The sequence below is a fragment of the Epinephelus moara genome, chromosome 21, assembly GCF_006386435.1.
Source record: "Epinephelus moara isolate mb chromosome 21, YSFRI_EMoa_1.0, whole genome shotgun sequence".
Lineage (NCBI taxonomy): Eukaryota > Metazoa > Chordata > Actinopteri > Perciformes > Serranidae > Epinephelus > Epinephelus moara.
Window position 1 is genome coordinate 11,458,333 of NC_065526.1, and position 22,805 is coordinate 11,481,137.

General features: G+C 41.6%; 1 protein-coding gene across 1 annotated transcript; it reads right to left on the reverse strand.

The window, feature by feature from the left end:
• Positions 1-84: 84 nt before the first annotated feature.
• On the reverse strand, positions 85-18,882 carry vwa5b2 (von Willebrand factor A domain containing 5B2). The gene is made up of 22 exons (XM_050032447.1): positions 18,831-18,882; positions 17,369-17,580; positions 14,995-15,210; positions 13,947-14,172; positions 13,698-13,855; positions 12,539-12,670; positions 12,307-12,431; positions 11,609-11,785; positions 11,391-11,501; positions 10,523-10,725; positions 8,025-8,139; positions 6,355-6,540; positions 6,057-6,273; positions 5,624-5,961; positions 4,984-5,221; positions 4,558-4,899; positions 3,386-3,523; positions 3,104-3,232; positions 2,976-3,026; positions 2,439-2,544; positions 2,124-2,247; positions 85-2,032 (listed from the first exon to the last, which is right to left on the reverse strand). Exons 2-22 carry the CDS (start codon positions 17,505-17,507, stop codon positions 1,271-1,273), a joined length of 4,233 nt encoding a protein of 1,410 aa, XP_049888404.1. The 5' UTR covers positions 17,508-17,580; positions 18,831-18,882; the 3' UTR covers positions 85-1,270.
• Between the last annotated feature and the right edge of the window lie 3,923 nt (positions 18,883-22,805).

Below are 22,805 nucleotides of genomic sequence, written 5' to 3' on the forward strand. Positions count from 1 at the left end.
TGCGCTGTTTTTTTAATTTTCCCAACAATAATTTCATCATTTAAAGTAAGATTTCTTCAGTTTTACAAATAATCATCATGATAATCAAAATCATTCCCATCTGATGCTGACTGTGATTAAACATTTGGCAAAGTAACTGACTACATATAGACTAAAAAAGCCCATTCAGACGGTCAAGGCATTCTTGTGATTGCATAAAGCATTATATAGATTTATAATAAAAGGCCACTTGGTCTATGTCATCGAAGGGTTTTCTCGTCACATAAATATAAAGGCTTACAGCAGTAAAACTTTTCATGTGAAACCTAAAGGGCTGCTTTGGGTCTTTTGAAGTGGCGTCGTATGAGGTACTTACCCATAGTCAGTGTATTACCTGGTGGCAGTGGGCATGCCCTGAGTTTGGAGAAGCAGACAGGCGTACAGACATCGATGCTACGCAATGTACTGCTTTGCACAGGGGCAGCAACAAAACATTTTAGCCTCCTAATGAAAGAATTTAGAATTTTAGATTTTATTTAGAATATTTTTACCGCTTTGTCGCTCTCGTCAAAGCCAGACTCCATTAAGAAAAACAGTGATTTAACATTGCTGAACACCGGAGCTACTGGTCTACCGCTGCCTTGATTTGTTTGTGCTTTTGTGTGACTTTGGCATTTAAAAGGGTTAGTTCAGACTGACCAAAGTCACACAATAATACAAACTAACTCACTAATCGAGGCAGAGGTAGACCAGCAGTTACTGTGTTCAGCGAGGTTAAATCACTGTTTTTATCAATGGAGTCTGGTGGCTTTGATGAGAGCATAAATGGGGCACTGAAGCTTTTGACAAGCTGGATTCCCCATCGGGATGGGCAGCCTGATGGAAGAATGAAATACTCTCAATATAGCGTACACTTGAACTGGTATTGTTTTTTTTAGGTGGCTAGAATACATTTTGCTGCTGCCCCTGTCCACAGCAGTACATTGCTTAGCATCGATGTTGGTACTCCTGCCTGCTTCTCCAAACTGGGGGCGTGCTGAAACACATCCATTGTGTGTAATTCACTGAATATGGATAAGTATCTCATACAACCCCACTTCAAAAAATCTGAACTATCCCTTTAATATTAGAATGAACTTGGCACTAGGTTATGGTATTAGTTGATCCTGCAGATAAAACACAGGACTTCCTCTTCCATGTAAAGGCGTTGCTTCTTCGGAGTCATTATCATTATTAACAAGTGATTATGCTAATCAGTAGATCTGGCTCAGTTTCCTCAGAGGTCACTGTCTCACATATTATTGGGGTTGTAACACAGCATGTTGAGCTTGATGTTCTCGTCCCAGTGGCGCAGCAGCAGGAACAGCTGTCGTGCAGCTCCCTTCAGCCCCGCTAGGTCCACTCCCTCGGGCAGCTCCTGACAGCGCAGCCAGAAGTCTGCTTTCGCCGCCACCAGCTCCCACTCCATGAAGTAGCCGGCGCAGCGGTGCTCGAACCAGGCAAGAGCCACAGCTGTGGCCCAGCTCGAGCCCTCCAGGTCCTCTTGAGCCAACTGGCTGCTCCCCTGGAGGTCAGCTGGCTCTGCTGAAGACCCCTCACATACATCTGTCTCTGATCCGCGGCCGCTATCTGCCTGGCCGTGGCTCTGGCTCTGAGAGAGGCCGACGGACAACTCCAGGGAGCCCTCCTCCGAGCTGGGGAGGTCAGGGGGTGAGGTGACAGGGTCGCGGTCAGACAGGTGTCTTCGGCGAAGCCTTGGTTCCAGCATCAGGGGAGTGTCGTCTGGAGTGTGGTGGAAAGGAGGGGCGTTTGGTTTGATGAGGGAGCAGGAGGAGGGAGAAAAGGTAACATGGTGGCTAGTGGGTGCACCGGGAGGCCTGGCAGAGGTGGATAAAGATGGAGCACTGGGAGAGGTGCAGCGGAAGGGTGGGCTGAGGCTGCGCCGGTGGAGGCTGTAGGGTGAAGCCCTTTTCAGACGGTCCAGGGGGATCTGGACACAGTCAGAGTAGATCTCCGTCAGGAGGAAGGCTCCTGATGCCAACTGCAGACGCACCTGATTAGACACCATATAGACAGATTTATAAATGTGTTGTGTTATAGATGTGTAGTGAAGTGTATATATTGTACGTGTGTGCACAGCTCACCAGGGGCAGGTAGTCTGGAGCTTCAGTTTCAGATTGTTTCTCAGTCTCTGCAGACAGACAGTGGGACTTGAGAGGAACCTGCTTTCCTGATGAAATAGAGGACCTGAGTCTGCCCAGTGGAAATCTAGAATATACAAAAAGAGGTGAGTTTTTTTGGCCTTTGAATATCCATACATTTGGATGTTGACATAAAACACAACCCTCACAGGGAGAGGCTTACACTACATAGTAACCTGATTACAAACACTGCCACAAAGTTCCCCTTCACAGTGTAATGCAACATTCGAAAGAAACAAGACAGTGTGAAAGTCTTACCTGGTGCCAAAGAAGCTCTCCATTGACTTGCTCTCGATAGATCGCTGTGAACGAGTGCATGAGGCGCTCGATAATGCTGGGGCTGTGGCAGAGTACGCATGGCCCCCTACACCCACACCAGACAGCAGTGTGGAATAAAACAGAATTGTGTCATCAGAACAGTGATAAAGAGATGTTTCCTGACTGTGATTAAAGGCTCAGTTCACCCTTTTAAAAAACATTTTTGTTTTGCTATAAACAGATTTTTTACTGACAAAATCGTCTCTTCAAAAATGGTTTACAGTGTTTACAGCCATAGCCCCACTCTGCATTGGGGTAAAGGCAGAATTATTTGTCATTTGGGTGAACTGATCCTTTTAGAAGTACCTTGAGGCTTGTTGGTGGGCATGATCAAGTCACAGGGGAGCAGTTCAGATTAGTTCTCCCTCCCTTCAGACTCACCTCAAGTTTAAAACTGCCTTTCTGTTCAGACGCCTCTAAATTTTGAAGCTACACTGACACTAGAATGTTTTCACTGATCGAGTCGACGATACTTACTAGAGTCCCAGGATGTAAGGCTACAGGGTGAGGCAGGGGTGTCATCTCTGTCTGAGAGATACAAAGATTGTTGATGACCTAAAGTCTTCACAACAGAAATGGGTGGTGGTATTGTTCAGTGCGTCTACCTGTGGAGTTCCAGGTGTCCTCCATGTCCTCACTGTCTCTGCTGGTGCGCCGTCTGCCCAGACCGACAGAATAGGTCCTCTGCCTGCGACTACCTGACTGGGAACTCCGCCTGTTCCCCAGATGCATCCCTACACACACACACACAACATTATACAATTATTTTCCCAGGCTGGGTAGTTCTCGTGAATTAAACTAAACGTGTAAAATTGTGCCCCTCTAAAATATCTAATATAATTGCTCAGTTTTTATCAGAGTGTGAGTGAGCTGATAGGAAGCCTCACCTGTCTTTTGGACGTCCATACAGTCTGGCAAGCCTTTGTTGGAGTTGCTATCAGTGGTAGCGAAGGCTGTGTACATGCAGATGATGTTACAATGCTTACTGGTCTGGATGGCCTTCATGCGGTATCGCTTAGCTGAACCTAAGAAACAGAACAGGGTAGTAAGTATGTATACTGGATAACTTAAGATAAATGTTTAAAGTAGTTCAAGGAATACTTCACCTACAAAATCACCATGTTTATATCCAGGGTGTCTACAGATATAACCAAATTAAATTTCAGACTTTTTAAGACCTTTTTAATACCACCTTATAACAAATTTAATACCAAACCTGCAATGGAAATACACATTATATATACACCCATCAGCCAAAACATTCAAACCACTGACAGGTGAAGTGAATAACTTTGATTATTTTGTTCCAATGCATTGTTCTGCTGGGAAACCTTTAGTTCTGGCATCATGTGGATACCACCTGACTTGTTCCACCCACTCAAACACCGTTGCAGACCACGTACCCCTCCTCATGGCAACAGTACTCCCCAATGGCAGTGGCCCCCCAGCAGGATAATGCACCATGCCACACTGCAAAAACTGTTTAGAAATGGCATGTGGAGCGTGACACAAAGCTCAAGGTGTCGACCTGGCTTCTAAATTTCCCAGATCCCAATCTGCTCAAGGATTCTTGTGATGTACCCCAGATGTACCCCTAGTCCAAGGTGGGGCCTCCTTGGATCGGACTTGGCTCCGACCTGTCGAGGCATGGGCACAGGATCTCTTGGCTCCGACCTGTCGAGGCATGGGCACAGGATCTCTGGGAGCGTCCTGCGGTGTCTGGCACCAGTGCGTTGGCGGCAGATCCATTTAGTCCAGTGGGTTGTGAGGTGGGTTAATGGCACGTGCCACAGATGCTCATTCAGATTCAGACACTTGAGGTCTTTGTCCTATTCCCTGGGCCATTCTTGAGCTATGTTTGCTATGTTGGCATGGTGCATTTTCTGGGTGAGGTATTCCTTTAGGCTTTGTCAATCCTGATAGTAATCTTTTATTAGAGTCTATCATCAAGAATGTTCATGGTTTTTGTATTCTTTGTTCACAACTTTAAGATGTCATGAGGTGAGTAACTGATATACAAATGGGTATTTTGTAGGAGACGTATCCCTTTGAGCCTCACCATGTCCAGTGTCGCTCTCCTTCTCTGCCATTTTCTCAAAGTCCCTGATAACTGAGCGCGCAGTCAGCTGGTGAATGATCTCCTCCCATGGTTCCCCTCCTTTTCCTTCTTCTCTTCCTCCCCCACATTCCTCACGTTCTGGTGTCTCCTGGCCCTCAGGGCCCCAGAGGTGCCCCAGGTCCACAGTGGCCTCCCAGGACACAGGCCTGCCGCTCAGCATACCGTGAATGAGTGAGCGGCACTGACCTGGTGGAGGATCCTCTGCTGGAGCAGCAGTAAAGAGGTACTCTGGGTCTGTGAAGCTGTCCCAGTCCAGAGGAGAGGCGGGGAACAGGAGTCCATCTGAGGGTCAGAGTGAGATAGACAGAGATAGAAATTTGTTGGAGGCAAAATAGGAAAGCTGCTGTTCTTGGCGCTGTAGCTTACTGGAGTCAGTGAGGCTTCTGCGGGACAGTGTGCCTCTTGATGGGGGCTTCGTCTCCCCGTCGCTTTCATCCAGCCTTCCTCCCAGCGTCTGGTCGAAGGACACCCTCTCCAGAGCTCTCCTCAGGCGATGCATCTCCAGCTCGCCCTGGGGGGATGAGAAACTCCGTGCTGCCATGGTTGAACGGGCCAGTGCTTTATGTCTCCTACGAGACTCCTCACCTCCATCCAGACGCACACTCTGGTTGTATCAGAAGGAAAATCAAGCAGGTTAAAAAAGTCTGTTAGACTGCTATTGTCTGCAACCACATATGTCTAAAACTACAAGATGTTACAGTTATCTGTTTGTATTTGTACATTACAGCACTTCTTTGGTGCTTTGGCGCAAGTAAAACATCGGTAAGGGATGGACAATCTTTCGCAAATCAGTCAAGTAAGAGTCAAAAGGAATCACCCTTCTCTCAAAGCACTACATGTCTTGGTATCTTTCATTCTTGACAAAGATTTCTACCAGTGTAATTGTTGAACTTGAAAAAAAAAATCCCTAAGATTTACAGGACTGAAAGGTGAAAACATTTTCTCCTGTCAAACTATTTTGCAGCGATTTCTGGGATATCGGCCAATCTATTTCAGTCAGTTGTACCTTTTCTGCTCCATTATCAGAGGTTTCCACAGAGAGGTTTTGCTGCCATGCGGGATCTGCCCAGCGAGACAGGGATGATCTCTGTTCAGGTGGGGGCATCTTTTCAAGGCCTTGGGGTAGAGACCCTGTATCCAGCACTGAACTAGGGGAGTGGGGGTCAGGCAGATAGATGCCGCCTGTAGAGTCAGAGTTGGACGAGGCGTGTATGTGCGAGTGGGACTGTGTTTGTAGACTTCGCTCGCTACTGAGAGAGCAGCGAGTAAGGACATACTGCTCCTGGATATATGAGCTCTCCTGGATCCTCCTCCTCACGTCACTGGACCAGTCTAGCTCCACACCTAGAGCAGATAAAAGCCCAACGTTAGCCAGTGTGGTATGAGGTTCCCAGTCTTGATCTATATCTTTTCACAGGAGCCATTGATGAGTGACTGACCTGGACTGGTTCCTGGATCTGAGTTTCTGGCACAGGAAAACTCAGAAGAGATTTCTCTGGAAATCTCCCTCAGTGCCTCCTCCAAGTCGGTGCCATCTGCAGACGTCACCACAGGCATTAACTCGGAAGGAGGAGGAGGTGAGAGCTCGTCATTTGATTGTCCAAAAACTGAACCGGTGGAGCCACGATGTACACCTTTATAGCCCCGTCCTTGAGACTATAAAACAGTTAGGTTACAGATATGTTTTTCTATGCAGACACACACAGATGTACAGTTGGAGAATGCAGTATTGTATACCTCTGTCTTTCTTGCTTTGAAATACGTCATATCGAATAGAGTGCAGTATCCGATTAGACGATTCCCAGGATAGAGCGGGGGGATCTCATTGGGTGAAAGGAAAGCCTCCATGTTTTCTGGCAGGTACCAGTCAATCCGTACGTCAGTCAGCACAGGTTCAAAGGCCTTTTTCAGAGACTTGATTAACTGAGGAGACAGATTGATCACAGTATTTCTAAATACAAGTCTTAACAATACATTTTTACAACTGTAAAAAATACCAATTGACCATATGTATATCAGTTACTAACCCCATGTTAATGCTCTCCTCAAAGCCAGACTCCATTGACAAAAACAATAATTTTACCTCGCTGAACACAGGAGTTGCTGATCTACCACTGCCCTGATCATTCGTTTGGTTTGTGATATTGTGCATCTTTGGTGTTTAAAAATCTTAGTTTGAATTCAGAAAGTCACGCAATAACATAAACTAATTAACTGTTTGAGGCAGTGGACCAGCAGCTCCTGTGTTCAGCAAAGGTAAAATTACTGTTTTTGTCAATGGAGTCTGTCTTTGATGTGAGCTCAGATTACCTCTCTGTTTAGTTCAGTTCCCCGTCAGAAAAGGCTGTCCATTATGAAAGGACTGAACATATGACTGGATAAATGAGACTTGGATTATACTTGATGAGTTGTGTGAGAGTTTGCACCTATCAAAAGTAAAAGTAATTATTTCAGTTCTGGGATTTAATATCGAAAACTTTTTCAACGATGTTTGTACAGCTGGTTGCCACATTTATGTCATGCCAGATTTTTAGATTAACTCCTCTAGATGTTAACCTAAGTAGAACCCAAGCGGACATTGTTTCTTCTTGCTCACTTCTGACCAGAAGGCACAATCCTGTGTAAGTGCAAGGACTCTTCACCTCCAACATATGGACACTGGATTAAGGATGTTATGTATCATTTACAACTGGAGAAAATCCATTGTTTTATTGAAGGATCGACTGCTCGCTTCTTTGCCACCTGGCAGACATTTTTAACTTTTGTGGCAAATATGGGGGATGAAAACTTGTAATGTAACATGCTATATTCCTACTTATGTCACACAAGTTCATTAATTTGTCGTAATTTTTCATCGTCTCTTTTTTTCCCCCCTCTGTTTTGGATTTTCTTTGACTGGTCCGGCTTTCTGTTTGTTCTTGTGTTGATGGTAGGTTGGGTGGTCTGTGTTTGTGCATTAATACTCTTATATCTTTATTGAATTGCCAATAAAAAATACCTTGTTTAAAAAATAAAAGTATGTGTTCTGCAGAAGAAATGCTCCCGATTATTAAAATTATTATAATTGAAAGTAGTATTTTAAGGCTGTAGGTTGAGATGGAGCTGCTTTTAACTACTTTGTATACAGTTACATGGTTTGGTCCTTTAATCTAGTGATTCACAGCCCAAGGGTCGGCCCCCCTCCGAAGGGTTACAAGATAAATCTGGCATTTTAAAAATGCTTAAGTAGAAAATTATACTTAAGAAGGACACTTGAGTAAATGTAATTTACTTGTCACTCCTGCTAGAGGCTAAAGTTAAGAACTAAAGCTGTTTGTATTTATCTCGATGGAAAGTGAGATCATGCTTGTAATTGTTCTGCAATTCATATTTTGTCCAGTAGGTGTCAGTGCTGCAGTGCTGCTGACCTTGGGCTGGAGTCTCTCCTCATCATCCAAGAACTCTGTCATCCCTCCTGTCAGTTTGGCAACGCCCTGCAGGAGTCTCCTGCAGGCTCGGGGACCAAGGCCCAGGCCAAAGCATCTGCAGAAGAGATTGGGTAATACTTTTTTATTACATCCTTTGAGAAAAATAAATTATGACACCACAATTATCATGTGAGAATTATATTCACTTCCTACTGTAATGGTCTCTGACGAACTGCCTGCTCTTTACCTACAATGTGCTCTGTCACTTTTTCTGGTTTTCCCATCTGAACAAATCAGCGACGAGCCACTTGCAACAACTTAGACATCTGCAAGTTTCTATTTCTGAAACCCTAATGACACACAGGCGCTTCCACATGTCTAAGGAAAGAGGAAATTTGGAGTCATTAAACAGACAGAACTGTTATTTGGGTACTCAGAGGGATCACAAGCCATTTGGCTAATTGAGCGTTTGGAAAGAGCAGGGGACCAAATAATCGAAAAGACTGAGATCTTGTTCATGTCCTGTCTCTAAAAACAGCAAGTCTGTCTGATTGGTCAAATACTGTTAGCATTATCTTAAGAAGAAGACAGAAGACAATACAAGACCAATATTTGGGAATATGGATACAGAGAGTAGGTAGACTGAAATTTAATAAACATTCAATGAAATTAGATGTGTTGAGAATAAAGAAATATGTACAAAGTGTGCGAAGGGACAGCCAAAATACAGTGGAGAAAGTCAGTGTAGCAGGAGAATACTAATGAGAGATAAATGGAGTTATTGTGCATTGCTGAAGGGCCTGGGGAAAACCAGAGGGGCGTGACTCTTACTGCAGAGGAGAGCACTTAACGGGATTACTGGGCGGGGCAGAAAAATACCTCAGCCCTTTCTTTCTTCTGCCTCTTTCACAGTGCTTTGGTCTCAGTTCCTCAAGATCGCTGTTAGCTTGTGTCCCCTCTCTCTGTCTGTTTCTCTCTTCCTTGCTTTCCTCCCCCCACGTGGTGTCTCGGTCATATTTATCACCTCATTCTGCCTGCACTTACCACACTCAATTCCTCTCTGCCTCCTTGACTCGCACAGTGATTTAATGTCCTATCACAAGCCGGCCATAAGATAAATCTTTGTTAACTAGTTGTTTGAATTAGTGTCCATTTTCTCTGTGTTTTTGCCCTCTCTGTACCATTCTTCACACATGATGGCTTACAGGTCCGGTGTGTGGGACTTAGGGGGATATATTGGCAGGAATGGAATATAATAAGTGTGTTTCCTTTTGTGTATAATCACCTGAAAAGAATCCTGGCTTTTTCGTTACTGTAGAATGAGCCGATTATATCTGCATAAGGAGTGTATCCTCGTCTGTGGAGATTGCCGTTTTGCAACGCGAAAGCCCAGAACGGACAAACCAAACCCTGGCTCTAGATAAGGCCATTCCCATTCATGCATTGGCCACTGAATTTAAGTTTAAATCACAAGGACCATTTTTTGGAGAGGAAAAAACTGTGGTTAACTGCGGTTAATTTGGCACCCAGTGAAAACCCTCTGAACATCTGGATCTTAAGTTATTAGAGGCGGGTGCTGGGCTTGCAGTCTGTCTCCAACATGCTGAACAGCATTGGAGAAAAATTGATTTGTATTGTGAAACTGCTTTTTTTCAGTATTTTTACCAGTATTAACCACCTGAGGTCTCATTTATAAAACGACGCATGGGATCTTTACTAAAAATGTACGTACAGACAAAAGCAAAAATGGCGTGCGCCAAAAAATATTTAACAATTTCTACAATCAGGCTTCCAATTCAACATCCGCGGTGCCAATTTCCTGTCTCCAAAATGTTCATAAGCATGAGACCCTTAGTCCGTTTGTTTTGGAGAGGAGACCTCTGCAGATCTTTCGGTTCATGTTAAAAACCTCCTGAATGTCTGGATCAGAAATAAAGCGAGCACACATGAAGTTATCAGAGAGAAAAGGTGAGCAAACATTAGCAGGCTTGCGGCAAGTCTGTGACGAGCTGAACAGCATTGGAGAAACATTGATTTGTAACATGAAACTGCTTTTTTGTCTGTTTTTTACCAGTTTAAATCATTGCGTCAGTTTGTTTTGGAGAGGAAGAGCACTCTGTGGATAATCCAGTTCTGGTAAAATCTCCTGAACATCTGGATCTTAAGTTATCGGAGAAGAAAAGGTGAGCACACATTAGCAGGTGCTGGGCTCACAGCCCATCTCCGACATGCCAAACAGCATTGGAGAAACACTGATGTGTAACATGAAACTGATTTATTCAGTGTTTTTACCGATTTAAATCAGGAGAAGACCTCTGCAGACAATTCAGCTTTCGGTAAAAACCTCCTGAACAATAAACACTGAAGAAATTCTAACCACGAAAAGTTTCAGCTGGTTGCAATCTGCAATCTTCACCACTAGATGCCACTAAATCCCCCTGAATCTTATACACTGTTCCTTTAAATATCTGATGGGCAGTTCAGTTTTAGCTCAATACCTGCCAGTGCATGTGTTTCTGCGGACCATCTCCAGCACTTTAGCCACGTTGCTGATGGATCCATCTGTGATGATGAAGACCTGGCGTGGATATGAGCGTTGTATGGGCTGCTGGTACACCCAGGACAGCGCCCCCAGCAGGTTAGTGCCCCGCATGTCGGCTCTCATCCTCTGGATGTATTCGTAGGCCTGCATTAGAGTAGCCTGTGTGCATATGCAGGGGGAAAAAAAGGAAAGGTGCTATCAGATCGTAAAGGCTGGAGAAGCAAGCATCAAACAACAACGCCTGTCTGACTGCATGGCGCTGCCTGCGCAAACACTGCCTATGTTGTCAAGATAAATTCACTGTTTGATATCAGATTCCCCAATTACCCCGTGAGGGTGGCAAAGAATTGAATCAGCACATCCCTAATAAAGAGAGAGCAAACATACACACATTATCACCTGCCTTAAAACCACCTCGGATCACACTGTGGACAAACATGCCTGACAGGAGTGGAGATGGAAGGACATCCAGTGCCTTAGTGAAAATGCATGAAAGGTCACCATATGGTTGGGAGTATGTGCAAAGACTGTTTGTTCTTGCAGCCCCTAGTCTGGATAAAACCTGATACTCTGCTACTAAGGCAACCCAAGGAACTGACCTATTGCCTGATTAGAGAGTAGACAAAATAGAACAGATAGTCCGACATGGTTGAAAAACATCTGCTTTCAGAAAACATGATCCAAATGCTCCGTGTATTTTCTTTCACTGAGAAGAATTCATATGTAGTTCAGAGTATCATATGATTTGTTTCTCTTAAAAGCCAATTAATAGGACAGATTCAGATAATCATCTAATAAAAGCAAAATCACTGTGTGAAACTAACATCAGTGCAGAGCTTGCTGGAGGTGAACAGAGGCTTGATGGTGGTGCCGAAGCCCACGATGTTGAGCATGGTGACAGAGGGCAGACTCTTCAGTGCCACCACCATGGCATCCTGTGGGAACAAGAAGGGACAGACAGGATGGGGCCAGATCAATGTACGTGCCTTAAACTGACTTAACTCTGGTTCACTGGTGCGTTTCCATCCTGCCTGCAGCTCACCTTTACACGATGGATGTTGGTGCCACTCATGCTGCCGCTGCGATCGACAAGAAACAGCAGTTCTCTGGTGGCTTTGTGCAGCTCCAGAGGTTCGCTCAGCAGGTCGGGACAGAAATTGAGCATCAAGACGGGGCTGCTCAGGATGTCCTTGTGGTATCGCTTCCTCACAAACTCCAACTGCAGGTACAGGTGGAATATCATAATGTTTGTATGCAGTAATGGAGTCAGGGCAGATGAACTGGGTAAGGGCTGGTTATTGGTACCCAAAAATAACCTAATACCAAGTAGTATTGAAACTTCTCTACTCAAACCATATTTGCATCCAGTCATTTTTTATCCAGATCTAAAAGAATTGTCTATTTGTATGGTTTTGCTCACAGCCAATTACTGAAAGCATTTTCAGTTTAAAGCGACGTGTGATTGGCCCACTACCACAGCAACTACAACCCATACAGCCTGTGGTATGGTTGAGTCAAGTGCGATGTATTAAATGGAGGTGCCAAGATGCCACTAAAATAATCAAAAGTATTGTTACTATGCGCCAGTGATGTCTGGTGGCAGTGGTATCAATTTAAGCGTACTGGTATTGGTACTGGTATCGTAATTTTTAAGACAATACCCAGCCCTAGAACTGGTACACATGTGAGATATCAAAGGTTAATAAAGAGAGGTAGCAAGCAGCATGAGTAACGACCAACCTTCCTCTCAGGCTCTGAATCTTTGCGAGTGCAGCGAATGTAATCACGGCGGGCACAGATCTGCTGTTCATACTGGTTGAATGAAAGCCTGCCTCTCTCTAATATGACCAATGGGCTGTGAGGTTCTGTGGGAGAGGTTTGTTAGCTGAGGTCACATTCAAATATCAAAATCAGAAAAAAAAACAGAAAAAAGGATGGGGGAACAAATTAGGGATGGTTTTCAGTTGCTCACCACTAAGGTGCAGAATGATCTCTATGTGTCTGTCATACGGATGCTCCTGTGCCAGGGTGATGTAGGTCGCAGAGGCACTTTGGGCGCTGGGGTCTGCATCTGCCCTCAGAGCATGAGTGGGGCTCTCCAGCCCTATACATCAGTTTAGGAAGAAATAAAGAGAGGCAAATCATAGGTTGTAACGCGTTTATGAAAAGTAATGATTACCTTTTTTAATTTAAGATGTGTAACACAGCACACATAGCCTGCAGTGATGGAGGTTAAAGCAATACTCCACTCACAAAATGATAATTTGTATATCAATTACTCACACCCTGTTACATTGAGTTTGTGAAAAAAAATGTAGTTTTTCTCGCACCCCTCCACGGTTAACGAAGAATCCAAAAACTGAGAAAATTACTGATGAATTTGAGTAAAGGGGGTCCACGTTTAACAAATGCAAAATTACATCAACGCATCGGTTTACAAACTCTCACCTAACTTGTGCAGTATAATATAAATCTCATTTATCCAGTCATATTCTCAGTACTTCTCAAACAGACAGCGGGGAACTGCACTGAACTGAAAATGAAACTTATCTATGCTCATGCATTTTCGCTAAAACCTTACAATTTAAAACACTAATGCATGAATAATTTCAAGCACCCATGAGTAGCACGAACCCTGCTCAATGGAATACACAGAGTTCAAACGCATGAGCTTGCCCAGGTGTGCTTCTGGTATCCAGAAGTGTTTTAAATACTACTGTTTTAGCGAAAATGCGTGTATTTGGGAAGCACTGAGCATACAACTGGATAAATTAGACTTGGATTATACTTCATGAGCTGTGTGAGAGTTTGTAAACTGATGTTTTGATTTAGTTTTGCTGTTGTTAAATACAGCCTTCTTTTCCCACAATTCACCAAGAATTTTCTCTGTTTTTGGATTCTTCGTTCACAGTGGAGGCATGAGAGAAAAATGAAGTTTCTAAATGAATTCAATTCAGCACAGGGTGAAGTATTGCTTTCGGTCCTCCCTCTACTTCTTTTGGATTTTTTAAGTTCTGGCTGTGTGTGGATTCAGATTCTATTTAGTCATAAGATCACCCACAAATTCAGTATTTCACAGTGACTGAGTTAAGTGCCATTGATTCAAAGATATTTGAGAATAAAAGCAGTACCAGCCAATAGGCAGGCCCCTCTGACCAGCAGTTGGAAGTTGAGTTCGTAAGGTGCCAGGTTGGCAGCTGGACTGGTGAAGATGGTATGGGCACACTGCTGCTCAGAGTCCAAGGCCCGGTCCTGTTTTCCTGAGGTGGCACCAAAACAGCTGGTTGGTCTGAGGAGGAGAGCAGTGACGAGTATTTAACATACTAAATGTACAATGATAGGTAAAACAGTGTTGCCACAGTTGGTTGCAAAATAAATACCCTGTTTCTTCAGATTTTCCCCCATTTTCACTCTTGCTTGGAGTCATCTGGCCAGTGACAATCGGGGTAAGCAATGTGGGGTAGACAATGCGGATCGCTCCGTTTTCTAATGTGGGGAGTTCTAGTGTGGTGCTGATGATAACGGACACTATATCCATGGGGCCAATGAGGCCTGTGCCCACGATGAAGGTGGTTCTTTCAAGGTCTTCGTCCAGGATGAGATGTCCTGAAGCAGAAAGACAGCATTCACAGACATAATAAAACATTTCAGACAGACACAGTGGACAGGTGGGAGGAGGGGCTGGATCTCATCTCAGATTTTACTTAAAAAATGGGCCTCCTTCAATCAATATTTGTTGAATCCTCCTCTGTTCCAAAGAGCACACTGGTAAATACCTAAACATGCATTATTTACCTTGTTAAGTATTTGCAAGTTAAAGTCCAGCACTCACTGAAATGTATGTCAGGATCTTTTTTAATTTTCTCTTTTTTAATCCCACAAAAGATGAAGAAAATAAAATGTAAATCTAGGATAACTTAAAAGACCCTCCACTGCTCTCCATTTTTTTCAACTACCATCCCTTCAGAAAAATAAAATAAAAATAGATAAATAAGAAACCTCCTGTTTGACCCCCTAAGAATTTTTGTACAGTCCCAGATTTAAAATCATCTACCACTGAAATCAAATAACCTAAGGCTGACAAAGAGTAACTTAAATCTGTGTGTTTTGTTGGCTGTAAGAGAGAAATTATTCCATGCACATGATGCCACCGTTTCCAATAAAAAACTATGCACTTCAAGTTGATATACGTTTGTACTTTGCAGCTTCACCATTAGGCAGGCAGCCAAGTCTATTTGCCTCCCTTGTCTGTCCTCTCTATCCTCAGAGAGGCTAAAACAGGACAGAGAAGGGACTCACTGTGGCTGTATTTGTATTCATGCAGAGACCAGACCATTACAGTAATGCAAGACGGCCCACACTGCATCATAGAACAAATGACCATCTTTATCTATAAGGAAAACACAGGAAGTCTCCTCCCTTCCTCACCGTTGGTGCATTGCATGTCGAGGTTGGAGTTCCCACAGCAGCCCCACTCTCGGCCATTCGCACAGTGGCCTTCAAGACCAGATCCAGGGCAGCAATCTAAGCAGCAGTCCTTCAGCTTCCCTCGGCTCTGGATCTGGACCCCCACTAACCTGCCCGCAATCACAGCCTCGAAGCCCACCACAACCTCCTTTTCCCCGAGAGGGTACACAAACACACCTAGAGGACCGAAAATATTTGTTACACAGAACAGTGATTTTAGATTGTTGCATCAATTTAGAAAGAAATCAAACTACACACCATGAAGCATATTTCAAAGTACAACACATATTTTGTAAAAGCATGATAAAGGTCTGCTTTGCCACCTTCCCAGACGTCTGATTTAGTTTTATTGTCGTTGCTCTGGACTTTGGTGTCTGACGAGCTGCTGGCATAGCAGTTTTGGAAAAAAAAAATCAATTTATTTAATTTGGGAACTTATCTTTTTCAGCTTGAAGTTTCGAAGCACTGATAAATTTTCTTTGCTATCTGTCCTTGTGAGCTTAATGATCCATAGACTGACTATAAGTGCTTTGCTCTTGATTTAAAATGTTATTCTTTTCTAACGCAACCTTTGCTGTTGTAGGAGACGGCTCTTCCTCTAAATTTCAAATAATCTGTGGTGTTCCTCAAGGGTCCATCTTTATCCCTCTGCTGTTTTCCATTTACTGCATTTTTAAACCACATTTCTCCTCAATGTATTTTGTTACTGCTGCACAGACGACACCCACTTATATGTCCCATTAAAGCTACCACTGCTTAGCTCACAGTAAATCACTGTCTCATGATGTCTTGTATTAACCCTTAAAAACCTGAGCAAATTGGCCTGATTCCTTTCAAGAATGCACAACAAAGGCAATGAGCAGCTTTACAAGAAATGTCCTGAAAAAATAGCAAGAAATTAGGTAGAGGTTAAAGTTACAGGAAATTCTCCCAACAAAGAGTTTAAAAAAGGGTAAAATGACCTGAAAAAAGTTCTAAATTTATATATATAGAGAGAGAAAGAGAGTTTTTTTGTAATATAATTTAAAAAGTACAGTTCTAATAATTAAAAATATTTTTTTTTTCTGTGCATTTTTCTCCTAGTTTTTTTTGTTGTTGATAATTTTCTAATAATTTTCTCCGTATTTTTCTTTTCTTCTTGTCACGTTTTACTATTTTCTTGCAATTTGCAAGACATTTCTTCCTAACTTGCTCATTACCTTTTTAGCACATAAAAGAAACCAAACCAATTTGCTCAGGTTTCAAAGATTTAAATGCTTGTGAAAGGCGTCTGAATGCAGCACAAGAAAACTGATGTGTCTTCAGTTTTAAAGGGCTTAAAACCAGACATCACAACCTTTTGTGGTGGCATTTCAAATAATATTGAGCTGGCTTCTAGTACAATAATAAGATGAGGCTAGGTTAAAAACTTTTAAAAACCTTTTTAATGCCACCCAAATTTCAGACAAATTTTATAATAATCAAAACTGAAGAATTAAAAAAGTTAGGTTTAGGAACAATTTTACCAAAATCTTGTAACATAAATCATGGCTTTTTTATTCCATTTTTATTCAATTCAATTCAATTCAATTTTATTTATAATGCCAAATATCACAAATCACAATTTGCCTCAGAGGGCTTTACAGCCTACGACATCCCTCTGTCCTTGGACCCTCACAACGTATAAGGAATAACTCCCCCAAAAATACCTTTAATGGGGAAAAAAATGGTAGATCCATAATGGTAATCCATCCAGGTGCGGCGGAGATGAGGGTAGAAAAGAACAAGGAAATACCTGACGTTTAAGGCGAGTTTTCATGGTGATTTGGGGATACCACTGCTGTGATTCCACCATGCCAAGTTTAAAAATGTTTTGTATAAAGTACAAAAAGCCTTATATGCATTACCTTATACCAGCTTCAGCCATGCTACAAAATCTTGGTTTAATAGCCAATTTTGGTTGACTTCGCATTTTCCATATAGAGACAGCAAGCTAGACGACAGTGTTGTTGGTTGTTGTTGTTGCAAATTATTTTTGAAAAGTAGATGTTACCAATTATTGAGATATTACGATGCAATGTCAGGGAAAAACAATTTATAAAATCCTACTTCCCATGTATTAGCATTTTGAATACCTTTGAAAGATTGATTGAAGACATTTTAAAACCCATCAGGACTCTTTTTAATTCTTTTTATATCAATAAATCCAGTGCCTTTTAAGACTTCCTAAGGATCTGTTGGAACACTAAAAGTAGTCTTCTGATTTCATGACATATAGAGTCAAATTACGGTTCTGTTCAAAATACAGTTGCTATGATTATCACTTGTGCTACGAGTGTATCATCCAACTACTCACCTTCTACAGACTCTATGTCAGCATTAGCATAGGTAAGCTGTGCGGTGATGCCCAGGGAGCAGCCATTGGCACAGGACTTGATGCAGGAGGCCTTGAGTAGCAAAGGTTCCCATGTAGAGCAGTTTCTCAGTCCCACCATCTTTTCAGGGCATCAACAAGCGTCTACTCTGCTGGTTGCATGAGAACACAGGTACACAGACCAGGGAAACGGTCTGAGCACGCAGGAGGAGGAATATGTGAGCATGCATTTAAATTCTCTCATTTTCCATTCACAGAGCAATCACAGTAATCTGCGTAAATCAGACCTGATTTTGTCTGCATTGATTAAGACGTCTGAAATGTTAATTGTTTTCACATGTTTTTCGGTATACTGCATATGCCTGGCGGATATCTATTTATATGTACACGTCAGCTTTTGGACATGTAACCAAGGTATCTCCTCTCCTCAGGCTCTTAGCAACCAACTGTGATAGTTTGAGTGTAAAAGGGTCGGTCAATCATTAACTTTGCAGGTCAGCACATACCACACTATGCATCATGCCTATCATATGCAATCAGTCACCAACCTGTATGCAAATCATGAACTACTGTCTCACTCTTACTGAACTGCAAGGACCTGCACAGTAAGAAATGTTAAACTATACTTTTCATTTTTTAAAAACAGAAACAGAAACTTAATAACAAATCAACTAACCCCAATTTCCTTTAAGGTTTCCATTTATAAAAGTCAAGCTGTACGCAATAATTCTTCATGACTGCCACTTAATAACTTTAAGTGCAGCAGGTGCAGAGACCAGCATGGAGACTGCAGCTCAGCGAACGGTTGACTGCACAGAACTGTTTGTGTATGCACACTCACACACACATGCGTGCGATTGTGCATGTGCGTGTGTGTTTGCCGTGGTCCAGGTAATGGTTTTTTCACATCTACCTTTCTAACAAGATCAACAGCCTCCATCTGGCTACCGTGCTCTCGGCTCATAACAGGCAAATAATAAATGCCTGGTTTGTTAAAGTGGGACAAACTGATGCTGTCACAACACACACTAAAGTAAGTACAGCACGGCACCCTGCTGTAGACTGCTGAGCCCCAGAGCTGATGAATAAGTCTGCTCAGCTTTATCAGTAAGGAATAAAGTGATAATGACTTCTTTACACGTAATGAGCTGGTTGTGTGTATGGTTTTAATTATATGTCAACACATGCACACACTAAGCTTGCAAAGTTCTGTCTTCAACACTCAGTGACACATTTTGGCAAATGGCAAAGTTGCAGCAGCTATCCAGAAAAACAAAGCATCCAAAGTAAATTTAAAATCTGCATTCTGTGAGGTTTAATTATTCAGCCTGGGTGTTTGCAGTAGCATAGCTGGCCAAGACTTAGCTCTAGGCAACACTGCAGTCCCCTTGTGTCTGTTACAAGCTCCAGATAACAAGTAAAATAATGATCCAGGAACACTTACTGTACTGTTCAGTGCAGTGTCTGATAATCTGCCTCTGTGTCCAGTGTCTGCATCACTCCACCATCACATCTGCTCGCGGGTTTCCCAGTGATACAACGGCAGGAGTTTTCCTGGTAGCAGACACTGCTCTCTCCTCTCCCTCTCTCTCTTCCTCTGTCTCAACAAATCCACCAGTTGCCCCAGAGTCATACATTCAGAGATATGATATTACAGTGTCAGAATATGAATATCATCTGCGTGCATTTTAAGAGTATTGCTTGTATAACCGACTATGAAACATCCAAGCAAAATTTGGAATAACTGCATGAAATTTATTTCCAGTATCGGGCGATATATGAATTAAAATCTCCCTTTTTCAGAAGACCTGGAAGTCTCACTGCTGTGATCAATCACCACCACGCATCTCTGCACTAACCTACATTTCCTGTCAAGTGAAATGTCATGTGCTTACCTGCTCTGACCTGAACCCACAGAGCTGATCAGAAACTCTGATCCTGAACCTGCTGTTCGGCCACAAGCTAACACACACACACCGGTAAGTGAGGCAGAGCCTGCTTTTCATCCAGACAATTGGCTGTGATGGTAGCAGCACCATTATTCATGGCTAATGGCTTGGCCAGAGAGAGGAGGGGACTGAGGGGAGGGGAGGGAGGTGTTCTGCCTCTGCCTCTGCCAACAGGTCAGTCAGACAGCAGCAGCAGCAGGCGTGGGTAGGTGAGACCAAAGAAGCAGCAGCTTTTTGTCTTCGACTCTCCAGTTTAATGGGTCCAGTGCTATAAAAGTGAAAAAAGGAGAAACAAACAGTAAATCCACAAGTCTGTAACAGAGATATAGGACTATGACTAACTATATCGTGTCTTTATTTTAATCTTATTTATATTTTTAAAAAATTAATCTACTGTAAATGTAATGAAAGCATAAATATTGTTCCTGTTATTGTTTGCCTCTTGTGTTATAAATATACTTTTATCATCTACTGTATATGATCTTTATTACAGACCAAAGTTGGCAATAAAACAGAATAATAAAAGGGGTTGTTAATTAATTGCTGCATCACATGCATAAGTGAGTACTTGTAGATTAAAAATCATCATTTTGTGTGTTTCTCAATTGATTATAAGTAAAATACCTGCCATTTTTAGCCGTTTGCAATGATTATTAATGAATAAATGTGAGACGGAAGTTAATGAAAAATACATAAAGTATATTATTACTACCAGGAAGTATATTATTAGTACTATCTTATTTAATTTTCCTTCATTTTGCCCTGTACATATGAATGTTTTTGTTGATTTAGGATGGATGCATGCTGTGATTTTAGTGCGCCACAGGATCATTCAACACCAATGCTTTTGTCTTCTACATTTGTTAACACAGACAAGGTAAGAAACTATGCTACTGCTTAATTTAATCTCTAACAGATAATTAGTTTGATTGCTAACAAAAGAATCACCCAATCCAAGAAAGCAATAAATAATTATGGCCCCATATTGTTTTTTGAGACAACAGGAAATGAGTAAAGTACTTTGTAATTAAAGAGTACCACATACATGAGAGGTTAGTAAGAACTGAAGACACAATATTGTTTGTTTTACTGATATTTTTCATCATTATTCGGCACATGGCTTGCAGGTGCAGGTGCGTGTGTGTGTGTGTGTGTGTGTGTGTGTGTGTGTGTGTGTGTGTGTGTGTGTGTGTGTGTGTGAGACAGAGAGACAGAGGGAAAAGGACGCTGAGGGTCAGAATGGTAGAATACCTCCTTTTGATATTTCAGCTGGAGGCACTCTGTTTTGATGTTCATGTTGTGACTAAAAGATATCTATATTGGTGGAGGTAATATATTAAAACAGAAGTGCTCTGACAAAAATATTAGGAACTCAATACATTATTGTTACTGTCCCTTCCTCTAGATGTTTTTGGTCTTCCTTATTTAATGATACACAGAGGGAGAAAGCATGGAAAACTTGTGATAAATACTGTATAAATAACAAGCTTAAGGAAGTATCTTTCAAGATATTACATAATATTTTTCCCGTAAAGGTGCTGCTAGAAATATTTAAACTCGATATTGATCATAAGTGTCATTTCTGTAGACTGGAAAAATTCAGTATTTGTCTCTTGTTCACTGTAAATACACAAAAATGTTGCCAACTTTCTAAAAACAAACTTAAAATAAATGTTAAAATAAATATGTTTGATGTAATGCACTACATTTAAGTCAAAATGAGATTGGAAATGACATGTTGTTTATCATACAACTCTTTTTATTATTTTTGGAAAATCACATATTCATAAGGAAAAATGGTCATGAACCAAACCAACTTTGCTGCACTTTACTGGTGACTTTCAACAATATTGCACCCTGTTACCTAATGTTAAGAAGAAGAAGAACAACAACAACAATATCAATGTATTTTTTTAATTCTTTTTTTAGTTTTTGTGTTCTTAATTTGTTGTTTGGGGGGGTTTTGTTTTTTAATTATTATTATTTTTTGGCTATGTGTATACCTGTATTTCTATAAATGATTTCATGCACAGTAAAGAAAGTGAAAAAGTGTATCACTGAGAGGTTAATCAGTCTTTCCAATCTGTGTCCCACACTGCCTCCATGTGGCCTTTTTCATTTTCTCTCTATTTAACACCATGTCATGGTTTCTGGGAGAAGAAATTCAAGTCAATCACATTATTCACATTTTAAATAATATCTCTGATGAAATACTACATTTCCCAACATGCTTTAGTGGCTGGATCAGTAACATAATCCAGTTAAAACCTGACTAACTTGTGTGACTGTGTCAAACTCCGGTCAACAAACTGGGGCTGCACTTTTTGTCAGTTTGATGAATTGTTAATGGTTCCTCTGAAGGCTGAGAAATTAACTGGCTACCTGTGTTTAAAAAATACAGGTGAGTGAACAACAGTAAATATAAAGTGCATAAATTGCTTACAACTTTAATGTAAGTGTAGTTTTTGAAAATTTGTAGTCCTATTCTTTTTCTGCTAACAAAGTAGCTAACGTTAGCCTCCAGGTATGGATGACTGAGCTAATTTAAATTAGCTAAAGCTAACAAGCAAAATTAAATGGATTATTTTAGCTAAGTTTAGCTAAGTTTGAATCTGGACTGCTGGTCTAAATAAACACAGTAGAGAATGCTACTTTCCAGTAGCTACCCCTGTTAATAAATGTTAATAAACAGCTACACCAGAGTAATAAACAGGGTTTAACATTGTTGTGGATGTTTATCAACATGAGTATTTAGTCTTATTTACTGTGAGTCTTTTTGGAAACACTCCCCCTGGAACAAGCTATCTTTGTTTTTTGATGAATTATACAAAACAAAGCAAAAAAAAAAAAGAAGCTTTTTCACAATTTTTAATGTCTCCCGCAATTTTATTGCAACAAATATGCTTAAAACATAACAACTTTCATCATACTTTTGTAGAAAAGTTGCTGCAAAATCCAATTTAGGCTGCATAAACTCGAAAAGAAAAAAAATTCTTGAGGGACTGATTTGTGTTATGACATTGTGACGCTAACTACTTCAGTAGCTACACTTGCTGCTAGCTGTGTTGCTGCGTCCACAGGAGTCCACTATAACCACAGCTGTAACTTTTTAAAACATAACTTGCTACTTAGCTTTAAAAATCCTCAACCAGAAGTGGTTAACTGCAATTAGCCTGTATCATCTTCAGTTTAACTTATTGAGCTGACTGTGCAAGGAGCTAATGAAGGCTTTATGCATCTGCCAGGTTCAGGACTTGACCATATCTAGTTACTCAAAACTCCTGTCACTTCTCAACCTCAAATCATGCAGAGCATTGCAGCTCTGCCAGGCTGGACTTCAACTTTATTAAAAGAAATTTCAATTTTGTGACACTAGATGTCAGCCTCTTCAAATCAGCTGGAGTATGTCAGAGGTGGACTACAATCATTTAATATAGTTCTCTGTTTTGCTCCCTTTTCAGCCATCTGGT